Source organism: Panthera onca, chromosome C1 (assembly GCF_046562875.1).
Source record: "Panthera onca isolate mPanOnc1 chromosome C1, mPanOnc1 haplotype 2, whole genome shotgun sequence".
NCBI classification, from domain to species: domain Eukaryota; kingdom Metazoa; phylum Chordata; class Mammalia; order Carnivora; family Felidae; genus Panthera; species Panthera onca.
Genome location: NC_138346.1, coordinates 179,852,056 through 179,873,669, shown reverse-complemented (window position 1 = coordinate 179,873,669; position 21,614 = coordinate 179,852,056). Strand labels below are relative to the sequence as shown.

At 43.8% G+C, this 21,614-nt stretch overlaps 1 protein-coding gene across 2 annotated transcripts in view; it reads right to left on the bottom strand.

Moving 5' to 3' along the window:
* Nucleotides 1-15,022, bottom strand: part of RAB3B (RAB3B, member RAS oncogene family) — a 68,127-nt gene extending 53,105 nt beyond the window's left edge. Inside the window, exons 1-2 of one of the 2 annotated variants that reach the window (XM_060623209.3) lie at nucleotides 14,800-15,022; nucleotides 5,749-5,976 (exon numbers count right to left, since the gene is read on the bottom strand). In XM_060623209.3, the coding sequence (XP_060479192.1) occupies nucleotides 5,749-5,976 (228 nt within the window). In that variant the 5' untranslated portion in view covers nucleotides 14,800-15,022. Of the gene's footprint in view, nucleotides 1-5,748; nucleotides 5,977-6,122; nucleotides 6,212-14,799 lie in introns of those variants that run through there. The other variant, XM_081796426.1, reaches the window with a different exon arrangement.
* Between the last annotated feature and the right edge of the window lie 6,592 nt (nucleotides 15,023-21,614).

Below are 21,614 nucleotides of genomic sequence, written 5' to 3'. Positions count from 1 at the left end.
CCTATAAATCCTTCACAAGACATAGTTCTTAAAACAGCCAACAGGGGCGCCTGGGTGGCTCGGTCGGTTAAGCGTCCGACTTCGGCTCAGGTCATGATCTCGCGGTCCGTGAGTTTGAGCCCCGCGTCGGGCTCTGTGCTGACAGCTCAGAGCCTGGGGCCTGTTTCAGATTCTGTGTCTCCCTCTCTCTGACCCTCCCCCGTTCATGCTCTGTCTCTCTCTGTCTCAAAAATCAATAAACTTTAAAAAAAAAATTTTTTTAAACAGCCAACAGAAGAATGTTGGACAGGCCAGCCAGTATATTCCCCAATCTTTATACAAGTAATCCCAAACACATGAGGTACTCCTATCTTTAAACCTTTCTGGACATTCAGGTCACCCAAAGCCTCACTGGTGGATGTAAGCAGGAGATACTATCTTTCCACAATGGAGACCCCTGCCACCATGTCCCCTAACAGAGACAGTTCTGAAGTGAACTGGTATGGTGAAGGTCATCAACTAAGCTAGCCTTTTAAATTGTGAATAGAGGGGCGCCTGGGTGGCTCAGCCAGTTAGGCATCCAACTTTGGCTCGGGCCCATGATCTCTGAGTTCGTGAGTTCAGGCCCCATGTTGGGCTCTGTACTCATAGCTCAGAGCCTGCTTCAGATTCTGTGTCTCCCTCTCTCTCTGCTCCCACCCCCCGCCCCATGCCACTCGCAGTCTGTCTCTCTCAAAAATAAAAATAAAACATTAAAGAAATTTAAATTGTGAATAGAATTTGACCCTGAACTCCAGCTGCAAGCCCAGGGATGAGATTAAAGTCACAGTTCAGCGATTCCAGAGTTCGGAGTCCCAGTGCCTGGGTTTGAAACAAGTCTATTCTTTTCCTTCAGGGTCCTTACCACAGATAAAATTATGTATTTTTTATTCATGTACTTAGTATTTATCTCCCCTCCTAGAGGGTAAACTCCATGTAAGTAGGAAGGGTGTTTCCCCATAGCTAGTACAATGCCTGGCATAGAGTGAGCACCAGGTAAATATCTACTGAATGAATTAAAGAATGAAGTTTACAGTTTGGCTCTACACAAGTAACTTCACATCTCTGACTTAAACACCAATTCTTTTAAGGAGATCAATACTTCCCTGGGTCAGAGGGCAGGTGGGAAAGATACAAAGAATGATTGAAAGCATATACAAGAAGAATTCACATAGCGGACAATATCCATAATCCTTTGATCTCCTCAAAGCTTCATAGTTCTCTTTAGGCTCTCCTTTGCATTTCCTCACTTGATCTTCACAACAACTCATGAGGCATGAAGAACAAGGATTATTTTCTCCGTTTGATAGTTAGGGAAGGCCCATGGAGGAGAAGGGTCACTCCAGCTCACATGACTGGAGGGCAGAGCCAGGACTGGAACCCAGGACTCCAGAGTCCTAGGTCAGCTCAGTCCTCCCACACACACCCAGATTCTTCCCTTGACCAGCACCAGACCCAACAGTCCCTGCAATGGGCTCAAAATGGAAGTAGTGGAAGGCCCTCTCCTGCTCATCTCTTCCCACAGGCCTCCAGTGGTTGCTTGGCAACCAGCACCAAGCAGTAAATGGCCTCTAGTCAGGTCTGTTGCTGTGGAGTTACCTAATATCCCTCCCTTCACACCTGTGCATGCTCTCACTCTCTATTAATGAGACTTCTCCCCTACCCCCACCTCCCCAGTAAGATTCTCATCTCTGATCCACAATAATTAACCTCTCATGAAACAGAGGGGGCTCTTAGGGACCTATGTATTCAGGGACCCCAGGGAACAAAGCACTACCAATACCTTCATCATCCAACATCCTCCAGAGATGATAGAAACTCTTTTTGCGAATGGTCCTGCTCAGTAATGCTCATAACCTCCTCTTCCTCCCTCTCCACCTTCCACCCTGACAATGGCTTTCTGAAATCCCCTGAGAGATCAAATTGACCAGAGAAATTTAACTGAACATTTCAGACAGTGCTAGTGCTGTTCCAGCACTCCTGGAACCATGGGTGGAAAACTTGGCAAGGAACCCAGTCACACTTTGCATTTAGATCAGGAACAGAGAGAAAAAGGAACCTAACATTTATTGTGTTCCTAATATGTGCTAGGCACAATACTATGTTATCACATGTAGCACCCCCATCAACAAACCTGTGAGCCTTTTACAGTTGAGGATATTATCTATTCATAGAAATAGAGTGACTTACCAAAGCTCACATAATTTAAGAAAAAATTACAGAACTTTTGTTTACAGAAGTAAATATATGTAAGTAGATATATATAAGCAGATATGTGTTCCTCCTTCTTCCTAAACAATTAATTGATCATCAAATTCTGTAAATTCTAGTCCTAAATCTCTCTCCTCATTTCCATCCCTTTGGTCACTTTGTCGCTGTCATGATATTATGTTCCAAATGTCTGCATTCTCCTAAAATTCATAGGTTGGAGTCCTAACCCCCCAGTGTGGCTATATTTGGAGATGAGGATTCTAAGTTAGTGATTAAGGTTAATTGAGACCATAAGCGGGGGGGTGGGGGGGGTGGCTGATTTGATAGGATTAGTGTCCTTATAAGAAGAGACACCATAGAGCTCCCTCACTCTCCATATATAAGCACCAAGGAAAGGCCATGTGGGCATGCAGCTAGAAGGCAGCTATCTGCAACACAAGAGAAGAGTTCTTGTCAAGCATCAACCTTGCTAGCACCTTGGTCTTGAACTTCCAGCCTCTAGAACTAGAAGAAAATAAATTTCTATTGTTTAAGCCGTCCAGTCCGTGGTATTTTGTTACAGTAGCCCAAGCAGACTAATACACTTAATTCAGGCCCTTATAACTTACCTGAACCACTGGTTTCTTTGCCTTATTTCCATCCTTTCTCCAAACTGAAAGAAGGGATTTTTCCAGAATGCAAATCTGACCTTATTAAAACCCTTCTATGGCTCCCCACAGTCTGGTAATGGTCTCCAAATTTATACCCTTTAAGTAAGGCCATGTGAACAATGTGAGCACATACCCACAATATTTGTATATTTATTTAGATTACACATACATATAGATCTATATCTGTACACAAAAGATGTTAAAACTCATAAAAATGACAAATATTTAAATCTTTACATTTTAATGTATTTATGAACAGTACAGAAAACTTTTTCTCTGCTATAGAAAAGCATATATGCACACACGCACAAAATCTCTTTGCTAATTTTTTTTTTTTTAGCAAAAGCAATGTGATTGACTATGTCAGATCTAATTAGATCATCATTGATTTTACCTCAAAACATGGCTGACAATGAACTTATGCTGGGAGTCTGAGAAACATCAGTTCAGCCATTTGCCATGCTCACTTGGGCTCACTATAATTAGTATAGTCTTCAGGCAGAGGTTTCTTCGCAGGACTCTTTTAAAGCCACATATCAATTGTGAGGGTTTATATAGTTAAAATTAGGTAGTATAATAAATAAATCCACTTAACCAGGGACAGAGAAACTGCAAAAGTTCACAATGTACTGAACATAAATGAAGGACTGAGGGAGCCACCACTGCCAAATCCCTTAGAAGGGCAGACTGTCTTCTCCTACCTGAAGATTTTTTGAGTGTAGGATATATGACCATGTGATGTGGAGATCAAATGAAGACATCTGTGTCAATCCATATAGGAAATATGACTAAACCTTTATCTTATGTTTATAGATTTAAAAAAAAACTCCAATAGTTTCTTCAGGTCTCTAAAGAATCATCAGGTATGTAAACTCTGGCCCATGATAAGAAACTTCCGTTTGCTGTGCAAGGTCTCCCTTACCTTCAAGCCACTGCCTAACAGCCTCTCCAGCAAATTTCCCTCTTAGCACCCCTCCCTGCTCTTCACAGCCTTGTTCCAGTTCCCCTGTATTGCTCACCACCCCCCAATATCCTGTGCTTTCACTTCTCTGTGCATTGGCTGTCAAGAGGATGTCAGATTACACAAGTGGAAGCAGTTGGCACATAATAGGTACTTAATAAATGCTTATTGATTCTCACCATAAGACAGTTAAACCTAATAGTAGTTAAACCAAAGTGGTTCTTCAATTTTAGCCTGCCTCAAAACCACCTGGAAGGCTTGTTATAATAAACATTGTTAGGTCATAGCTCAAAGTTTCTCATTTAAGTAGGTCTGAGGAGGGGCCTGAGAATTTGCATTTCTACTATATTCCCAGGTAATGCTGATGCTGATGACCTGAAGACCACACTTCTAGAACCAATGAACTGAGTGGTCTTTTTAGCTTCTCATATTTCTAATAACTCACAATTCCTCAGTGATTTTAATAGAGACTAAATGAACAAAATAAACTTTTATCTCTATATAAATTAATACTTAACATTATCATAAATGGAAATAAGGGCTCTATAAGACCTAACATGCACAGTGTAGAGAAAAGAGCACAAAACTTGGAATCAGAAGGCCTCAATTGGAATCCCACTTTGCAACAGTGTGGTTGACTTAAGGCAAGTTAATTACTGAGTCTGACTTTTTTTCTTCTGTAAAATAGGAGTGAATTAAAATAATATCTGTCCCTTGGGGTTAATCAGAAGATGATAACATATGGAGATAATTTATAAAAAGAAAAGTACTGTATATAGCCAATAAGATATGTGCACAATGTATCAGGTTGAATGGAGAGATCATAAACAACACATGCTTTGAATACTAAAAATCACTAATTTTCAAAATATCTAATCCTGGCAATAATTCATTATTGAAAAGCATATGATCTACATTTTGCTATATCATCTCAAAGATGTATATATTTTATTAGTACCACTGGTAAATACCAATAATAGTAGCTGTGGTGGTTTCTAAGATGGTCCCCAATGATCCTCACCTCCCAGGATTCATACCCTTATGTAATTTCCTCCTACACTGAATCAGTGACCAAAAGATACTCTAAGGCTAAGTAATAAAAGACATTGTCACTTCCTCTCTGCTTTCTTGGATCTTTCCCCCTGGGGGAAGCCAGATGCCATGCCATGAAGGCACTTACACAACTCCTTGGAGAGAACCACATGGGAAAGAACTAAGGCCTCCTGCTAATAGCCAATACCTGATACATGAGTAAGCCACTTTGGAACGGGATCCTCTAGCCCCATTCAAGCCTTCAGATGACAACCCAAGCCAATATCTGACTGCAACCTCATAAGAGGCAACAAGACAGAAACCAAGCCTCCCCCAAATGTTTCATCCACAGAAACTGTGTAATAATTAATTACTGTTATTTTAAGCCATCAAGTTTTGAAGTGATTTATTACACAGCAATAGATTATGGACACAGGAGCTAACATTTACAGTGCATTTACTGCATTCCACGAAGTATGCTAAGCACCAACAGCCCTATGATGTCGATGCTACACCCCCAAAGAGGAAAGGGTGGCCTAGAGAAGATAAATATTTAGTCAAGATTCCATAACTAATAAGTGGCAGAACTGGAAGTTGAATCCAAATTTCTAACCCCAAAGCCCAAATTCTTGGTCACTCATTTGTATAGGCAGGATAAAGCCTCTTAGAAAGTTAAGCAGCAGAAACAACTGAGGCCCCAGAAGCGAGCAAACTTCTATCAAAGCAGCAAGGGGCAGTCCAGGGGCCAGGCCTTCAACAGCACTGGTGCTTGATGCCATAAGACCCAGAAGTTCCAGACTGGCCTGCCTCCCAGCTCTTGTACTAGCAGACCAATCACCCCCCAAGACAATCCTGCGCAAGATGCTCAGGACTCACCCAGATCTGCAGCTTCACTCGCTTCTCATGGCGGTAGACTGTCTTCACCTTGAAGTCGATGCCCACAGTGCTGACAAAGGCTGGGGTAAAGGTGTCATCGGCATAGCGGAAGAGGAAGGAGGTTTTGCCAACACTGCTGTTGCCAATGATGAGCAGTTTGAACATGTAGTCAAAATTCTGGTCAGAAGCATCTTTGACTCCAGCTTTACCATCAGTCACAGAAGCCATCTATAGGAAAGACCTGTGGTCACTCAGGAGGAACACACCTCCAGTGTCACCAATCTTTAATGGTTACTCCACCATTCACATACACTCTCTCCACCCAAGCATCACTGAAGAAACACACACACCATAGAATCACCCCAGTACTACACCTGCTCCAAATGTTGTTTCAGGACTGGGGTGGAACCCAGTTCCTCCTATTCATTCTTTCAGCAAATATTTACTGAGCACGTTGCTCTGGGTCAAGCCTTGTGCTGGGTATGGGGAATACAAATATGAATCAGACATGGTGCTATAACCTCTGAGTGGCCACAGATTAGAGTAGAAAAGCATGTAAACACAGGGTAACAAGGCAGTAGATAAGTGATAGGACAGAGGGAAGGCTTGGCCCAGGAAGCCCACAAGAAACATCTAACATCTAACCCAACCTAGAGGCATGGTGGTCAGGAAGAGTCTCTTGTAGGAGGCAGCTCCTGAGCTGAGTTTTGAAAAGAAAAAGCCAAAACGGTAAACGTGAATATTCCAGGAAAGGCCCAGCATGGGGCTATCATTCCCCTGTTTCAAAAACTTTCAAAGGGGCGCCTGGGTGGCTCAGTCAGCTGAGCGTCTGACTTCGGCTCAGGTCATAATCTCACAGTTCGTGAGTTGGAGTCCCGTGTCAGGCTCTGTGCTGACAGCTCAGAGCCTGGAGCCTGCTTCGGATTCTGTGTCTCCCTCTCTCTCTGCCCCTCCCCTGCTCACGCTCTGTCTCTCCCTCTCTCTCAAAAATAAATAAACATTAAAAAAAATTTTTTAAACTTTCATGGCTCCCCACAACTCTAAAAATCAAGCCCAAAGAACCAACTTACCAAAAAATAAACTTGATCTTCTTCTAAGCTTTCTCTCTACCAACCAGTGCCACTTTTATACCAAATTATGCACTTTACTCTAAGCCATGTTATTTCTTGCTTTATCCCTTTAGACATGTATTCTTTCTGTTTACAAGACTCTTAATAAACTCCTATTCATCCTTATAGATCCAAATGAAATCTCACCTTCTGTTGTGCATGATAAAGGCACGCACTCCTGCTTCTATGCCTCCAGACCACACTAACAGCACTGGTGTCATTTAGAAACTGTTTACTATTCCAGCTCCTCCTTTAGACCAAGCATCTTGGACTTAATGTACTTCATTTCTGCATCTCTAGCTTCTAGCATAAGTACTCATACATAATCAGCACTCAGTAAATGTGTGCTGGATTAATAAAAGTCACTCATCACTCTGGGACTCAATCTCATCATCTGGAAAATGGAGAGGACAATTTCTGCCCTGCTTTTCCTACAGGGCTGTTATAGGACCCAAATGAGATAACACTAAGGAAGACCTTGATAAACTGATAAAGCCCTCACAGCTGTGAACATAAGTTATTATTATTCCAAATCCTTTAAAGCCCAGATCCTTTGTTTATTTATTTGTTCATTTGCTCACTCATCCATATACTCATCAGCAAGTATTTATTTATGTGTCAGGCCTTCCCTGAGACCCCAGCTCCCTCACACCTGCCACCATCCTCTCCTTTCCTAGAGCACTTTGGATCTGAACCCCATAATCCAGCACTTGGTCCCATAGTCTTATTGGAATAAGTAAGTACCCTACTTCTCTACCTGCAGTCACTCCTTATGCTCAGCACTGGGTTCTTGGGCAGGCTGTATAAGTGGTCAAAGGAGGGTGGGAACACAGCCCTAACATGAGATAATGTCCAGGGTGTCACTCTCTTTGGGAATTCCTGTTTTTGTTCTTCAAAGGAAAAGAAAGAGAGTTTGGCTGGTGGGTTTAAGTCTATGGGCCTCTCAGGTGAGCTGTAAGGACAAGGAACTGACAAACGTAGAAGGTTTAAAGCTCTCTTGAAGAAAGGTCAAAGAAATATATGGGATTATTAGCAGTCCTCTAAAATTTTTTTTAATGTTTATTTATTTTTGCCAGACAGAGACAGAATGCGAGCAGGGTAGAGGCAGAGAGAGAGAGACAGAGAGACAGACAGACAGACAAACAGAATCTGAAGCAGGCTCCAGGCTCCAAGCTGTCAGCACAGAGCCAGGTGTGGGGCTCGAATTCACGAATTCATGACCTGAGCCGAAATTGGATGCCTAACCGACTGAGCCACCCAGGTGCCCCTAATAGCAGCCCTTTAATAATACTTTCTTAAATATGCCACCACTAGCCTCTGGTGGCCTCTGTTCTTCCTTTCTCTTTTCTGCCAGCTCTCAAGCTCTTATCTGAGACCCTTGGCCCCACTCCCATTAATCAATCTGCCCCAGAACAACACTCACTAGTGGGTGTGGAACATGCCCAGGACACCTGGAGCATTTACACGGAAGAAGAAAGTGAGATTAGAGGGGAGGATGCCATTGCTTGCTTAAACTGTCTCATAGCCCTAACTTTTCAGCTTTTCATGGTACCAGATGGAGAGCCTGTTTCCAGAATTGGCAATTCAAAGGAATTATGCTTTTTTTCCTACCTAAAACAAGGGAAGCAACCACAACAACCTCACACCATCCTCCACTCTGCTGCCAGTCATTATTGTTTGTTTACAAGACAGAATTTTTGCTTTGAAAGTATAAATTCACTATAAAAAATTAGAAAAGAACATAAGAGGGGTGCCTGAGTGGTTCAGTTAAGCGTCTGTCTCTTGATTTCATTCAGCTCAGGTCATGATCTCATGATTTGTAAGTTCGAGCCCCAAGTCAGGCTCTGTACTTACAGCACAGAGCCTGCTTGGGATTCTCTCTCTTCCTCTCTCTCTGCTCCTTCCCAGCTCACGCTTGCACTCTCTCAAAATAAATAAATATATAAATAAAAGAAAAAAGAAAAGAACACAAGAGTGTAAAACAGAAAGTTTTACATTGTAAGATACCCCATCTACTCAGAAACAGCCATCATTAACAGTTAAGTGTATTCTCTCCCTTATTTCCTTTTATTCTTTTCTTTCTTTCTTTTTTAGAGAGAGAGAGAGTGCACATGAGTGGGGGGGGGGGGGAGAGGGGAAGAGGGAGGGAGAGAGGGAGGGAGAGAGAGAGAGAAAGAGAGGGAATCTTAAGCAGGCTCCACGTTCAGCACAGAGGCCTCGATCCTCTGTGGGCTAGATCCCACAACCCAGGGATCATTATCTGAGCCAAAATTAAAAGTCAGACACTCAACTGACTAAGCCACCCAGGTGCCCTTGCCTTTTTATCCTCCGTTACTTTCTTATGCAACAAAGTACCATCTGTTTTTAAATTATATCTTATTATTTGTTGATTTTAAAGGTAATACGGGCAGACAGCCTCTCCTTTGCTGTCCTGCCTGCCTCTCCCTTGCAGTGTATTCAATAAACTTCTATCTCCTTTAATAAACAAACAAACAAATAAATAAATGGTAATACATATGTTGAAAATAATTCAAACTTTTACTATTTGCAAGCATTATCTTATCACCATCTGTAGTTGGCATTATTTTAATTTTTACTTAAAAAATAAATAATATGTAAAGGTTTATAGTGCTTTCCACTCGACTTCCAGTCTCTGGTCCTCTCCTCAAAGGCAAACATGTTACCAATTTATGCACCCTTCAGAGATAGTTCTTGTATATATAAACATAGAAATCTATTTATACTTTTTATCTATATATAAATGACAGCATAGCATATATCCTTGTTTGTAACTTCTATGTATATTTCACTTAACATTATATCATAAATATTTTTTCTGAGACTTCTATTTTTTCATTTTTTTTTTCAAAAACTAAGAGCCACAATAGTTTATTTACAATTGAGACCTTTAAAACTTTTCAGAAATATCATTTCAATTGACTACATTGTATTCCATCTTATGGATGTGTCATATGACCAGTTCTTTAATATTGTACCTTTACTTTTCTATTCTTAATTATTATAAATTAAATCAAGTGGTCATGTATTTACATAAATATGTGTTCAGTTTTCTATTACTTCCTTAAGAAAGATCCCTAAAAATGGGACTGCTGGTCAAAGAGTAACTTTATTGAAACACAGATTTGATCCTTACCTCAATTGCAAGTCCTCTACCTTATTTTATTCTCTAAACCTGGGAGATAAAATTGGAAGAAGAGAGATTATAATTCCTATTTAATCAAGAAAGAAACTGAGAACCAGAAATTGAGGATTTGCCCAGGCGTTACAATTAACAGTTGAGACTAGACCTAGTACTGTGCATTATTATAGGGAGTTCAAAATCCCTGCTCTATTTATTGTTCAGCTGAATTTTTGGGTGAGTCGTACTGCCTCTCTAAGCCACAACATTTTTACTTTACAATAGAGAAAATACTCTCTCTTCACAGAGTTGTGGTACATATAGAATGAGCAGTTGTCATATGTAATTAATCTAGCATAGTTTCTTGGCCTATGAGAGGTACTCAATAAACATTATTTCACTGGCCCCTTTAATTCACTTCCATAGTCAGATCTTTAGTCCCTAATCTGTGCCCTCTCCCTAATCTGGGCTACATTATTGGAGTTTGTTTTACAATTAGCCGTCTGCTTTTTCTTCTGGATTCATCTGAGTTTTATCTATCCTTACATCCTGGCAACACTGGACCTAAAGCAAATCTTTAGGGTATGCTAACCCTTAATTATTATTATTATTATTATTATTATTATTATTATTATTTAATGTTTATTTTTGAGAGAGAGAGAGAGAGAGAGAGAGCACGAAAGGGGGAGGGGCAGAGAGAGAGGAAGACACAGATTCTGAAGCAGGCTCCAGGCTCTGAGCCGGCAGCATAGAGCCCAATATGGGGCTTGAACTCACCAACCATGAGATCAGAACCTGAGCCAAAGTCAAATGCTTAACTGACTGAGCCACCCAGGCACCCTATGTTACTCCTTTCGATAAACATTTACTGAGCATTTGCCATGTGCCAGACTATTAATGTAAAAGTCATATTATTGGTCTTCGTTTTTTCTGAGGCAGCTGTTTACACACTTAGATTTTTGGAATAAGAAGAGATTTGGGTGTGGCAGCTTTACCATAACAAAAACCCTGACTCCTGGCCCCAACTTTCCCATAACTCAATGTATGAACTTGGGCAAGTCACTTAAACTCTGAGCCTCATTATCCTCATCTATGATATGAAAATATTACCTACCTCAGAAAGCTGCTGTGAATTTTAAATAAGAGAATGCATATAAATGTGCATCATACACTGTGTTGAGAAAAACACATGGGGCCTCCTGGAGAATCAGCGGGAAAAGTGCCTGCCTTTATGAGCTATGCCTGCCACAAGGAGTGAGACAAGACTAAAAACTAGTTTCAATTCCTAATATGATCCACTTCCCTTCATTGCACAGGTAAAAAGAATAAAAAATAAAAACAATAAAAATAAAATGAGGCTCTATAAAGAGAAGTGATTTGTCCAAGATCACACAGCAATTCAGTTGGAGTATCATGACTAAACCTTCTGTTATTTAATGACTCCCAGATTAGATGAGGCTTAGGGAAATTAAAAACTTCAGTAACTTTAGCGTGAGTAAAGAAGCATCTCCAGCGCCCTGCAGCTCTTTCCTAGCGCTTGCCATACTGTACTATCAACATCTGTTTATGTGCACACAGCACAGCATTCCCAGTAGGTGGTGTAAGAATAGGGAGAGGCAGAGGGCAGAGAGGTTCAGTTGCAAGGCACATTCAGATGGAAGCCCCGAAGGAGATCTTTTCAGGAAGGTGGCAGGGGCTACTTAGACAGTTGGAAGGGAGGCAAAAAGCATCCCAGCAGGCAACCGCCTGAGGCAGATATGAGCAGACAGGTCACTCACTGCACAGCAGCGAGTGCAGAACGCATTTGTGAGATAAGCATCAATCAGATCTTCCTGTCTTTTGTGACAGTCACATAAATGATAGAGCTGGGTAGCTCACTGTCTCCATGACAAGCAATAAAGATGAAGGTCCAGGGACCATCTGGGAAGGCATCTCTAGTCCCAAGCTGGGGGAAAGAAGGAAATGGCCCCTGCAAGGATTGGTATGAAAAACAAGGCTTTCAGTCTGATAGGCAGCAAAAATAAGCACCCACGGAAGAAGCCAACTTCAGCTAGGAAAGAGGGGAGAGAGAGGAGGAGAAAGCCCTAAAATCCAGCAAGAGATCAATTCATTACATGTAATGAACAAGTGATCGGATGAACTTCTCTTTTGGTGGAAAGAGCACAAGATTGTGTCCGAGACACCTGGGTTGAGCTCTGGCTCTCTCAGCACTTGTAAAACCTTAGGCAGATCAATTTTCTCACCTATAAAATGAGTTAATAAAAGACTTCCTGGCAAATTGTTATAAGAATTAAAACTACTATATGGGAGAGTGCTTTATAAACCCCTTAAAAAAATTTTTTTTTGTCTGCTTCATATTTTCTTCTACCAAGTCATCTTAGGTAGTGGAAATAGCTTGGGGTTCCAAACCAAACAAACTAGATTCTGTTTCCAGGTCTGTCATTTATTAGCTCTGAGACCCTGGCAAGAAATTTTATGTAACTAGGACACAGTTTCCTCATTTGTAAAACAAGCATCATTGGGAAAATTATAGTCAATGTTGGTAAAGCATCTAGGTAATATGTGACACATAGTTGGTGCTCAATAAATGTGACTCCATCTTCTCATTGGGAACATTTAGTGAGAATAGAAAGGGAGTTGGGCAAATGTGGACTTCATCCTATTATATCCAGCCTCCTCCCTAAAGCCAAACTCTACTAACTTTTCTAATTCAACCTTTCTTTAGACCATTCCCCAATGCAGCACCACCAGCCCAGCCTAGGCCACCTATTCACTGTTTCTCCAGGTCTCTCAGAGCCACAAAAACAGTATCATAATAGCTACCATGTATTCAGCACCTACTAAATGCCAGGCACTCTATTAAGTGCTTTCAATGCATTCTATCTTGCACAGAATATAGGCACACCTGCATAATATTAGTGGCCTCTCTCTTTTGTACAGTGCTTTATAGCTTATGAAGCTCTTTTCACCCATGTTATATTCGCTTCTCACAATTCTTGCCCGGGGTGGGGGGTGGTAGTGGTAAGTGAATTGAGGCACGAGCACCAGCACAGGTCAATTGTTCACTGAATCAATATTCACTGAACACCTACTGTGTACTACACCTGTACTGTACTCTGGAGGGAGGGAGAGGAACCATAAGGAGTTCTGAGTTTAGGGAGGGAAATCCTTCAAAACATCCTCTATAGGTTGCTGGTATCTCTCTTCACATCATATTCCTTAAGAAACCAGAGATTCATTTAGTGGACTGGAGATGTTAGAGTTTGGGCTTTTCCCACAGTGTTTCCTCTGACAGAAACACATTGTTCTCCACTGCTAGCTAAATTCTTCATTACCAGAAAGGCTTCCCTTACCCATCATCTTCTAGCAAAATGTCTCCTCTGGCAAACACAGGGCCAGGACTTCCCCACTACCATAGCCAGGGCTTTTCATGGCATTCCATGATTTTTCTCCCTTTATAGGCACAGAACACGTGGGCATCCACCTGTACACACACACTCCTTTTACCCTCCCCCACGCCTTTCTATCTGGATTCCAGAAAGTTGGGATGGAGGCCCTGTCTTTCTCCCACCCCCCTCCACACTTGCATTAGCTTCCAGAGGCTGCCATCCTGCCATCCCTAAAGTCCCCTCCCACATTTGGACTCTGGAACAGAGGGAGCCAGTGGATGAATTTTTCTTTCCAAAATTATCTTCTTGTCTGTGATCTCAGATGTCGGTGTAACAAAGTTCAGTGACTGCGCCCCCTCCTCAGCCTTCTTGAGTAGCTGAGACACAGCTAGCACCTGGGTGCCTGTGGACTCCACTATGGGCCACATCATCTTTTCCCCCTCACACCACAACCCACACCTGGCTTCCTCTCCAGCCTGACCCAGCACACCCAGCACTGCCCTAACCTTCCCAAGGCTCTCAAACAGTTCCTCCACTCCCAGCCGCCAGACCCCTGCTCTATTCCAGTGCCTCTCCACCCGCCACCCCTAGCCAGAACTCAGGCGCCCACTGCCCATATCCAAGGCCACTGCCCTCTCCCTCCACCAGCTCCCCGCACCCTTCTTCTGCAGTCCGGGTAGATCCAGCCTTGCCTCCCACCTTCCCATTCTTCCAGGATTCCCGCCTCCGAGCCCCACCCCCCAGTCCCCACTCACGGTTATGCCCCGTGGCCGCACAAGGCTGGCCTCTGGCTCCGCATCCTTTTCGCTCCCAGCTCTCCACTCACATCCCCTCGTGCTCTTCCCCTCTCCCCGACCAGCACCCCCCCTTTGCCCAGCGCCCCTTCCCTTCATCCCCTCACTCCTCGCCAGCTCACAGCGACCCCTGCGGATCCCGTCCCCTGCCCTTAGCTCTCCACCTCCAGCCACCCCCTTGCCCTAGCTGTCCTCAATGCCCTCGCTTCAGCTCCCGCTTCATGCTCCTCGGCTGCCTGGCACCCTCTTCCCGCACTGCCCCTCAGTCCCTCCTTACATCTCCCCTCCCCCAACGCTCCGCGTTTCCCCCCAGAGAGCCCCTACTGCGCTCCAGTGGCCGCTTGTCCTTTCCCACCTCCTGCCGCCCCCTGCCCTCGGAGCTCCCCTCCCAGCCCTCACGATCTGGTAGACTCCCCCACCACCCTCAGCGCCGCTCCCGAAGCTACGCGCCTCCCTCCCGGCCGTGGCGCCCCCTCCTCAGCGGCCTCCCCCAGCCCCTTCTCCTCGGTGTCCCCTCTGCTGCCCTGCACTCGTTAGCGCCCGCCCGGTGTCGCTAGCGCCCCTAGCCCGGGTCGGTCCCACATCCTCCCCGGGCGGGGCGCCCGGGCCGCGCCCCTTACCTGGGACTTCGGGTGTGGGACGAGTGGCTCGCTCCTGGCAGTGCAATGGGACTGGAGATCTAGCTGCACGCGGCGGAATGTGCAGGCGGGTTCCCAGAGCAGGGAGGCGCGGTGCGGTGCGGTGCGACGCGGGGAGGTGCGGGGCGGGTCTGGCGCCCACCGCAGCTACTTAGGGCTGAGGCTGTAGCTACAGCTCCGCTCCGCTACGGCAGCGTCCAGGCCCCACCCACGCCCCGCCCAGGGGCGTAGTCCGTGTTCGCTCCTCCCCGGGCCCCCGCAGCCTGCAGGTGCAGGAAATCAGTGGTATCTTGGGCCCCCCGGGCTTCTTCCCACGAGTTCGCGGATATCTGAGTGACTACAGTGATTTATCTTAACTGTCACGTCTCGTTCCATAGACTGAACTTACTGCTATGGTGGTTGAGAGCTTTGATAATAATATAGATGATGATTGGTACCCAGCTTTGCCATTTCCAAAGAACTCTCCTGTCATACTGCTTCATCCTCACAAAAGCCCAGGGAGAGAAGCAGAACCTGGACCGCTGACTACAGGAGGAAACTAAGTCAGAAACCTGGGCACTGTCCTCTTCCCTATGCACTCCTTCACACCCCACATCCCATCAGTCTGGTAATAAAACCCACTTAACATACCCTATCCCTGCCCTTCCTCTCCATCACCACTGCTCTCACCCTGGTTCAGGCTCATCACTTCTTGCCTAGGCTAATGTAACAGCCTCCTAATAGATGTCCCTGCCTCCACTCCAATTTATCCTCTATACCAGCACCATGAGTGATTGTTCTACATGTCACCGTGTTACCATCAACCTAGTTAAAACAAAACAAAGTTTCAATGGCTCCCCATTAGAGTAAGAAAATGTTATTTCCTAGTCATTAGGAAGTCCCAATTCTGTCAGAGGAGGCAGGTATAGGAGGCAATTTGACCTCCCATCCTGACCTGCACTTCACTTTAAGTCTTCCCAAGGTCATAGGAGTCAGCTGCCAGCTTTGGTTTAGAATCATTGTCCTTTTCCACACTCTTCCTCCAACCCAAATCTTATAGGTCTGAATCAGATACCAAAACCATTTTCCCTCAAGTTCCATTATGACCCTATCTATAATTTGTCTCCCCAACATGGGAAACCACCCAATTGATAGCCTCTGGTTGTCTAACTTCTCTCTGATTCATCATTATACATTTCTGAATTTCTCCATCCTCCTCCCTTTCACTCACCTTCTCCCTGCCCACTTCCCTGGCAGACCTTTCCACTGTGCCCTCTAGAACCCTGTTCCTTTCTCAATAAACTCTCCTACATCCTCTGCTTCTTCAGTGAGTTTTCTTCTTTGCCTTTGTTGAAAACTGACCTTCTTCCAGGACTCTCCTTGTAGTCCTCTGCAGGAAGACTTCTCACTTTCCCACTCCCCACACACCAAAAGCTAAAAGTCAGCATTGCCACATTTACCCTTGTACAAAAATTCCTTCTCCTTTGCTCTTCAACCATACCACCTTCTACTCTTCATCATTGCAAATATCACTGACCCCCTTAGTTGCTCCTTATGCATTGAAAATCCCAACCGCCGATTTGTGGTTATCCCAATTAACCCCTGTCCTGCCTTCCTGACTTCAGTAGCCATATGATTTCTTGATCCTTCAGTCCTTGGTCTACTTCTCACATAACTTTTGTCACTGGCTCCCATGGCACACCCTGAACTTCTTACTAACCTGGAACTAGAGCTTCTGTGGTCTCAAAATCCAATATCCTATACTACCTGCTCCCTCATTTCCTGTCTCCCATAAGGCCCTAGTTTACTCACTTCAAAGTAGGTATCATAATTACTATTCATTCTTCACAGGAAAAATGAGTTAACATATAAAAACATTCTTTTAAAGTTGCGAAACAATATGAGAACAGATGGTGTTGTGTTTATGTAGCCTCAGGTCTTCTGATTACTTTCTCTTTCTGCTTCCCCTGGAAGGCCATGTAGTAAAGTGGAAGGAGCACAGGCGTGGGGCCAGCTAGATCTGGTTTTCAATCCTTGTTCCACCACTTGCTTGCTATGTGATCTTATGCAAATTACATAATTTTTCTGATATACACACCTCATCCTCGTTTGTATTAATAGCAATAATGAGAGGTACCTCTTAGGGTCATTGTGAAGACTAAATAAGAAAATGAGATTGCTACTGGAAAGCACTTGATAGATCGCCAGGCACATAGTAAGCACTCAATAAAGAGGAAACACTGTGGTTATTATACCAGAAAAAAAAATGCTATTTTTAGCCACAATTGCCTCCCAAGAAGGATTGACCCTAATGTACAAAGATCCTTTTGTCTACTTAGGGTCTTGAGGAGTGTGGGTATGTAAGTGTAGGAGGAGAACGGGTAATACTAAATTGCTCTGGGTAGAAAAGGGAGGAGAATTTAGAATTCACTTGGCAAAATGGAAGGGAGAGGCAATAAAGAGAACTTGAAGGGGGAAAGGAAAAAGATGAGTATGAAAATCAGTGTAAGGGTAGGTGCTACATGGGTAAAAGCTGAGAAAAAACCCTCCCATAGCAGATGGACAGAGTGTTTAAGTTCTAGAATGTATAAAATGTGATATGTTGTTTGTCATACATATGATGCAACTGCTTTCTGTGACTCTGGAGACTTTGGAACTCAGGAATGCTTTCTGAGACAGGGGAATACTTAGGATGAGTAAGCAGGGAAATTGTGCAATGGGCTTTGTTTTCCTGAGTTGAAAAAGGAGACTAGAGGCAGAGACTATAAGAACACAGTCCTCGTAGAATTTACAAAAATTTCCAGGAAGACTTAGAACATATAAGGATTATAAAATGTGAAAATTGAGGTTCGAGTCCATTGCAGTTAGATCTTAAGGGGGCAGAGAGGCCACTTCTGGCATTTGGACTGTATCAATTATGCCCCCCAATAGCTACCTCCCTATTATTAACTAGCAGGTTACCACCAGTTCAAATTATATTGAACTGCCTTCACTTCCAGATCCAAATGCCCAAATAAGAACAGGAAGAAAGATCTATTCTATCCCAAAAGTCTACTTTTTGTCTTTGATTAGATTGATTAATAACTATGATCATTAAGACCTTAACATGTGATGGGCCCATTCACATCTTTTATCTCATTTAGTTCTCAATACAATCATGCAATGTATGGATTGTCATCCCCTTTTTATAAATGAGGAAACAGAATTCAGAAAGTTCCAGTGACTTGCCAATGGTACATGTCTGGTAAATGGCAGAACCAGATACAAGTCTGTCTGATTCCAAGTCTAAGACCCTTCTATTAGACCCAGAATTGTGGTTGGTCAATGGTCACCACCGTGGTTTAGAGTCCTACAAACAAAATCTCCTTAAATCTTTTCTAACTTCCAGAGTAATCATCCTTTTCCAGCTCCTATTTTTTACATGAAATATAAAATTGATGTTTTCTGTTGAATGAGAATTAGTCACTTAGAAAAGGTAATATCATAAGTGTGTATATCATTTGGAATGTTCAAATCTTTACAAGGTTCAAATCCACACCCCAGTGCCAGTCCCTTATGACCAACCTAGATGTGTTGACAGGTTAAGTAAGTGTTTTCATCTGACCTCCTCGACGGGTCATGAGCTTCCTCATGCAATGAGGGAGCTTAAGCAGCTGTCGGAAGGTCACCAGAATCTGTAAAGCAGCTTTAGAAACATTGGGTTCAATGAGAGGAGTGGTGGAAGACAGGACTGGGAAGAGGCAGGGGCCAGGTGATCTTAAGTCCTCATAAATCAGGGCAAAGATTTGAGAATTTACCTTGTAAGCATAAGGATTTAAGCAATGGAGTAACCTGGCTACATATACATATAATAAAGAATGGTCTGGGGCACCTGTGTGGCTCAGTTGTTTGAGCATCCGACTCTTGATTTCCTCTCAGGTCATGATCTCAGGGCCATGAGTTCGAGCCCTGCATCTGGCTCAGTGCTGACAGCACAGAGCCTTCTCTCTCTCTCTCTCTCTCTGCCCTTCCCCCGCTTGCTTGCTCTCTCTCTCTCTCAAAATAAATAATTAAACATTAAAAAAAAATAAAGAATGCTCTGATTGTGGTGGGTATGACAGATTGAATGGGAAGGGTAGGGAGCAGGGCGACAGCATTCACTAAACAGGGAATATAATTAGAGATTGCTCTGATAATCCAGGTGAGAGATGAAGAGGGCTAGAACTCATGTCCTAACAGTGGGGAAAATGAAGAGTAGAGAGACTTGATATGTATTTAGGAAGGATTAAATGTGAGATATGAGGCAAAGGGAACTGGCATAACCAACCAGGTAGACAAGGAAGCTATTGATTGACAACTGGAGCCCAGAAGCTGATTTAGTTACCTATTGCTGCATAACAAAGCACTCCCAAAAATTCATGGCTTAAACAGCAATACTGTATTCTTTCTCCCAGTTCAGTGGATGGCTGAATAGGTTAGTCTTCTGGTTTTGTTTGAGATCACTCTGAGCAGCATTCAGCTGGAAGTTCAGCTGGACTAGGAGGTCTAAGACGGCCTCACTAATAGGTCTGGCAATTGGTTCTGGCTGAGAGCTGAGCGCCATGGTTCTTCTCCACTTTCTAATCCACCAGTAGGCTAGATCAGCTTACCTGGTGGTCTCCAGGCAGTATGCCAAGAGGATAAATGCAGAAGATACAATCTCTTAAGGGCTAGCCTCAGAAATTGCATAGCATCACGTGTACTTTATTCTATTGGCCGAATCAAATCACAAGAACAGCCCAGATTTCAAGGAATGGAGAAATCAACTTCTGATGGGAAAGAATAGTGAAGTCACATTGCAAAGGGGGCATCGATACAGGGAAGGGAAGAATCTATTGCCATCAACCAATCTACTGCAGGAGTGGGAACAGATTTAGATAATGAGTATCTCAAATGCCACTTCATGCACTAATCATTCCTTCCCTCTCTGTGCTCCAGTTTCTTCAACTGTAAAGTAAATGAATGTGCATGGGCATTCTCCCCACTAGTATAAGTTTATAAGTGAAATTCGGTAAAATGTACATTGAGGACACTGCCCCCATCATCAGGGCACACTACTGTCAGCAGGAGTGGAATGTGAGACACACAGGGAAACATTCAATTGTGAGTCAGAACACAGGTACCACCCACCACTCATCCCTCTTCCTTCACCCACTCTGCCAATCCTTCACAGCAGCTGATCCATTCTACTTCCTGAGAACTCTCTATTCCATTCCTTCCTCTCCATTCCAGTGCCATAGCCTCTTCACTGTCCTACTGCCACCATAGCTCCCAATCTTCCCCTATAATCTGAGCTCCATGCTGCAGCAGAGGGCTCTCCCTAAACCCAGTTTAAAATCCCCCACCACATTGCCCTCCTCCAAAGTCCGTCTGTTAATATGCACATATGGCCCTCTGTGATCTAGCCTCACTTATTCTCTAGACTCATTCCTAAAAATTCCCCCATCACATCCTAAGTACCAACATTAAACTACCTACTGTTCCCTGAATGTGACCTGATCCATAACACCTCCATGAATTTGTGTCAGGGTCTTCTACATGGAATGCCATTCATTCATTTATTCATTCACTCACTCACACAGCAAATATCTCCTATGTACCTATTATATAGAGGGGTGAATAACAAGCAGTCCCTGACCCCAAAGAGGCTCAGTGTCTGGTGCAGCACAGCAAGCTATAAGATCCAGCTAGTCTGAGTTTCATAGGGCAAAGGCCACACTAGCACTCAACAAGGTGCCTCCTGGATCATTCTTAGAAGGAGTCAGGGGATATTTGCTGAAAAACAGTCATATAAATATTTACAAAGGGTTTCTCCCACCCACCATCTCATTGAACTTTCACAATAAACCTATAAGGTAGAGACTAATTCATACTATCTTGGATGTGAAGAAGAAACAACTAGGCCATGGTTTCTTAGCTACTGAGAGTAGGGAAAGCCAGGACTAAAATCAGCCACAATAATAAATCTGACAAGACAGGACTGTATTCTCACTCTGGGATGTGTCAGCGGGGAGGTGCCTGAGAGTTAGGTTAGGCCCCATGCTGAATGCAGAGTTGAGACTTAAGCTGAGCCTTCAAGGATAAGTAGGAGTTTGTTTTGTTTGTTTGTTTGTTTTTTAGTTTATTTATTTATTTTGAGAGAGTGCAAGTCGGGGAGAGGCAGAGAGAGAGAGGGAGAGAGAGAGAATCCCAAGCAGACTCCATACTGTCAGCACAGAGCCCAATGCGGGGCTCAAACTCATGAACTGTGAGATCATGACCTGATCTGAAGTTGGACGCCCAACTGACTGAGCCACCCAGGCACCCCAAGGATAAATAGGAGTTAAACTCATAGAGAAGCAACCCAGGAAGATGGAGCATCATGAGCAAAGGCCCAAAGGTTGGAATGATGTGTGAAGTCTTTGGGTGAACTGCAGGGGTTGTGAGTTGCTGGAAGCACAGACATGACAGGCACAGTAGAGGTGATGAGTGAGGTGGGAGGTAAGTCAGAGCTGGAGGTTGGCCAGGCCTGGGAGGAGGGGAGAGGCGTGCTAAGGATGACGGACTCATTGATCAGGGCAATGCGGAGCTGTTACAGGGCTTCATCCAGAGGGAAGACTTAGCCAAACTCACGCTTTGTAAAGATCTCAACCTGCACAATGGGAGACAGATTGGAGGCTACAAGAGACAAAGGACAGGGAGACCAGAGAGAAGACTGGTGCAGTGACTTCAAAAGAGATTATGAGACCTGATCTGGGAGGTGCAGTTGAACATTAAAGGGATGAAAATATAAGAGCTGGTAACTGGATTAGATGGGGAGA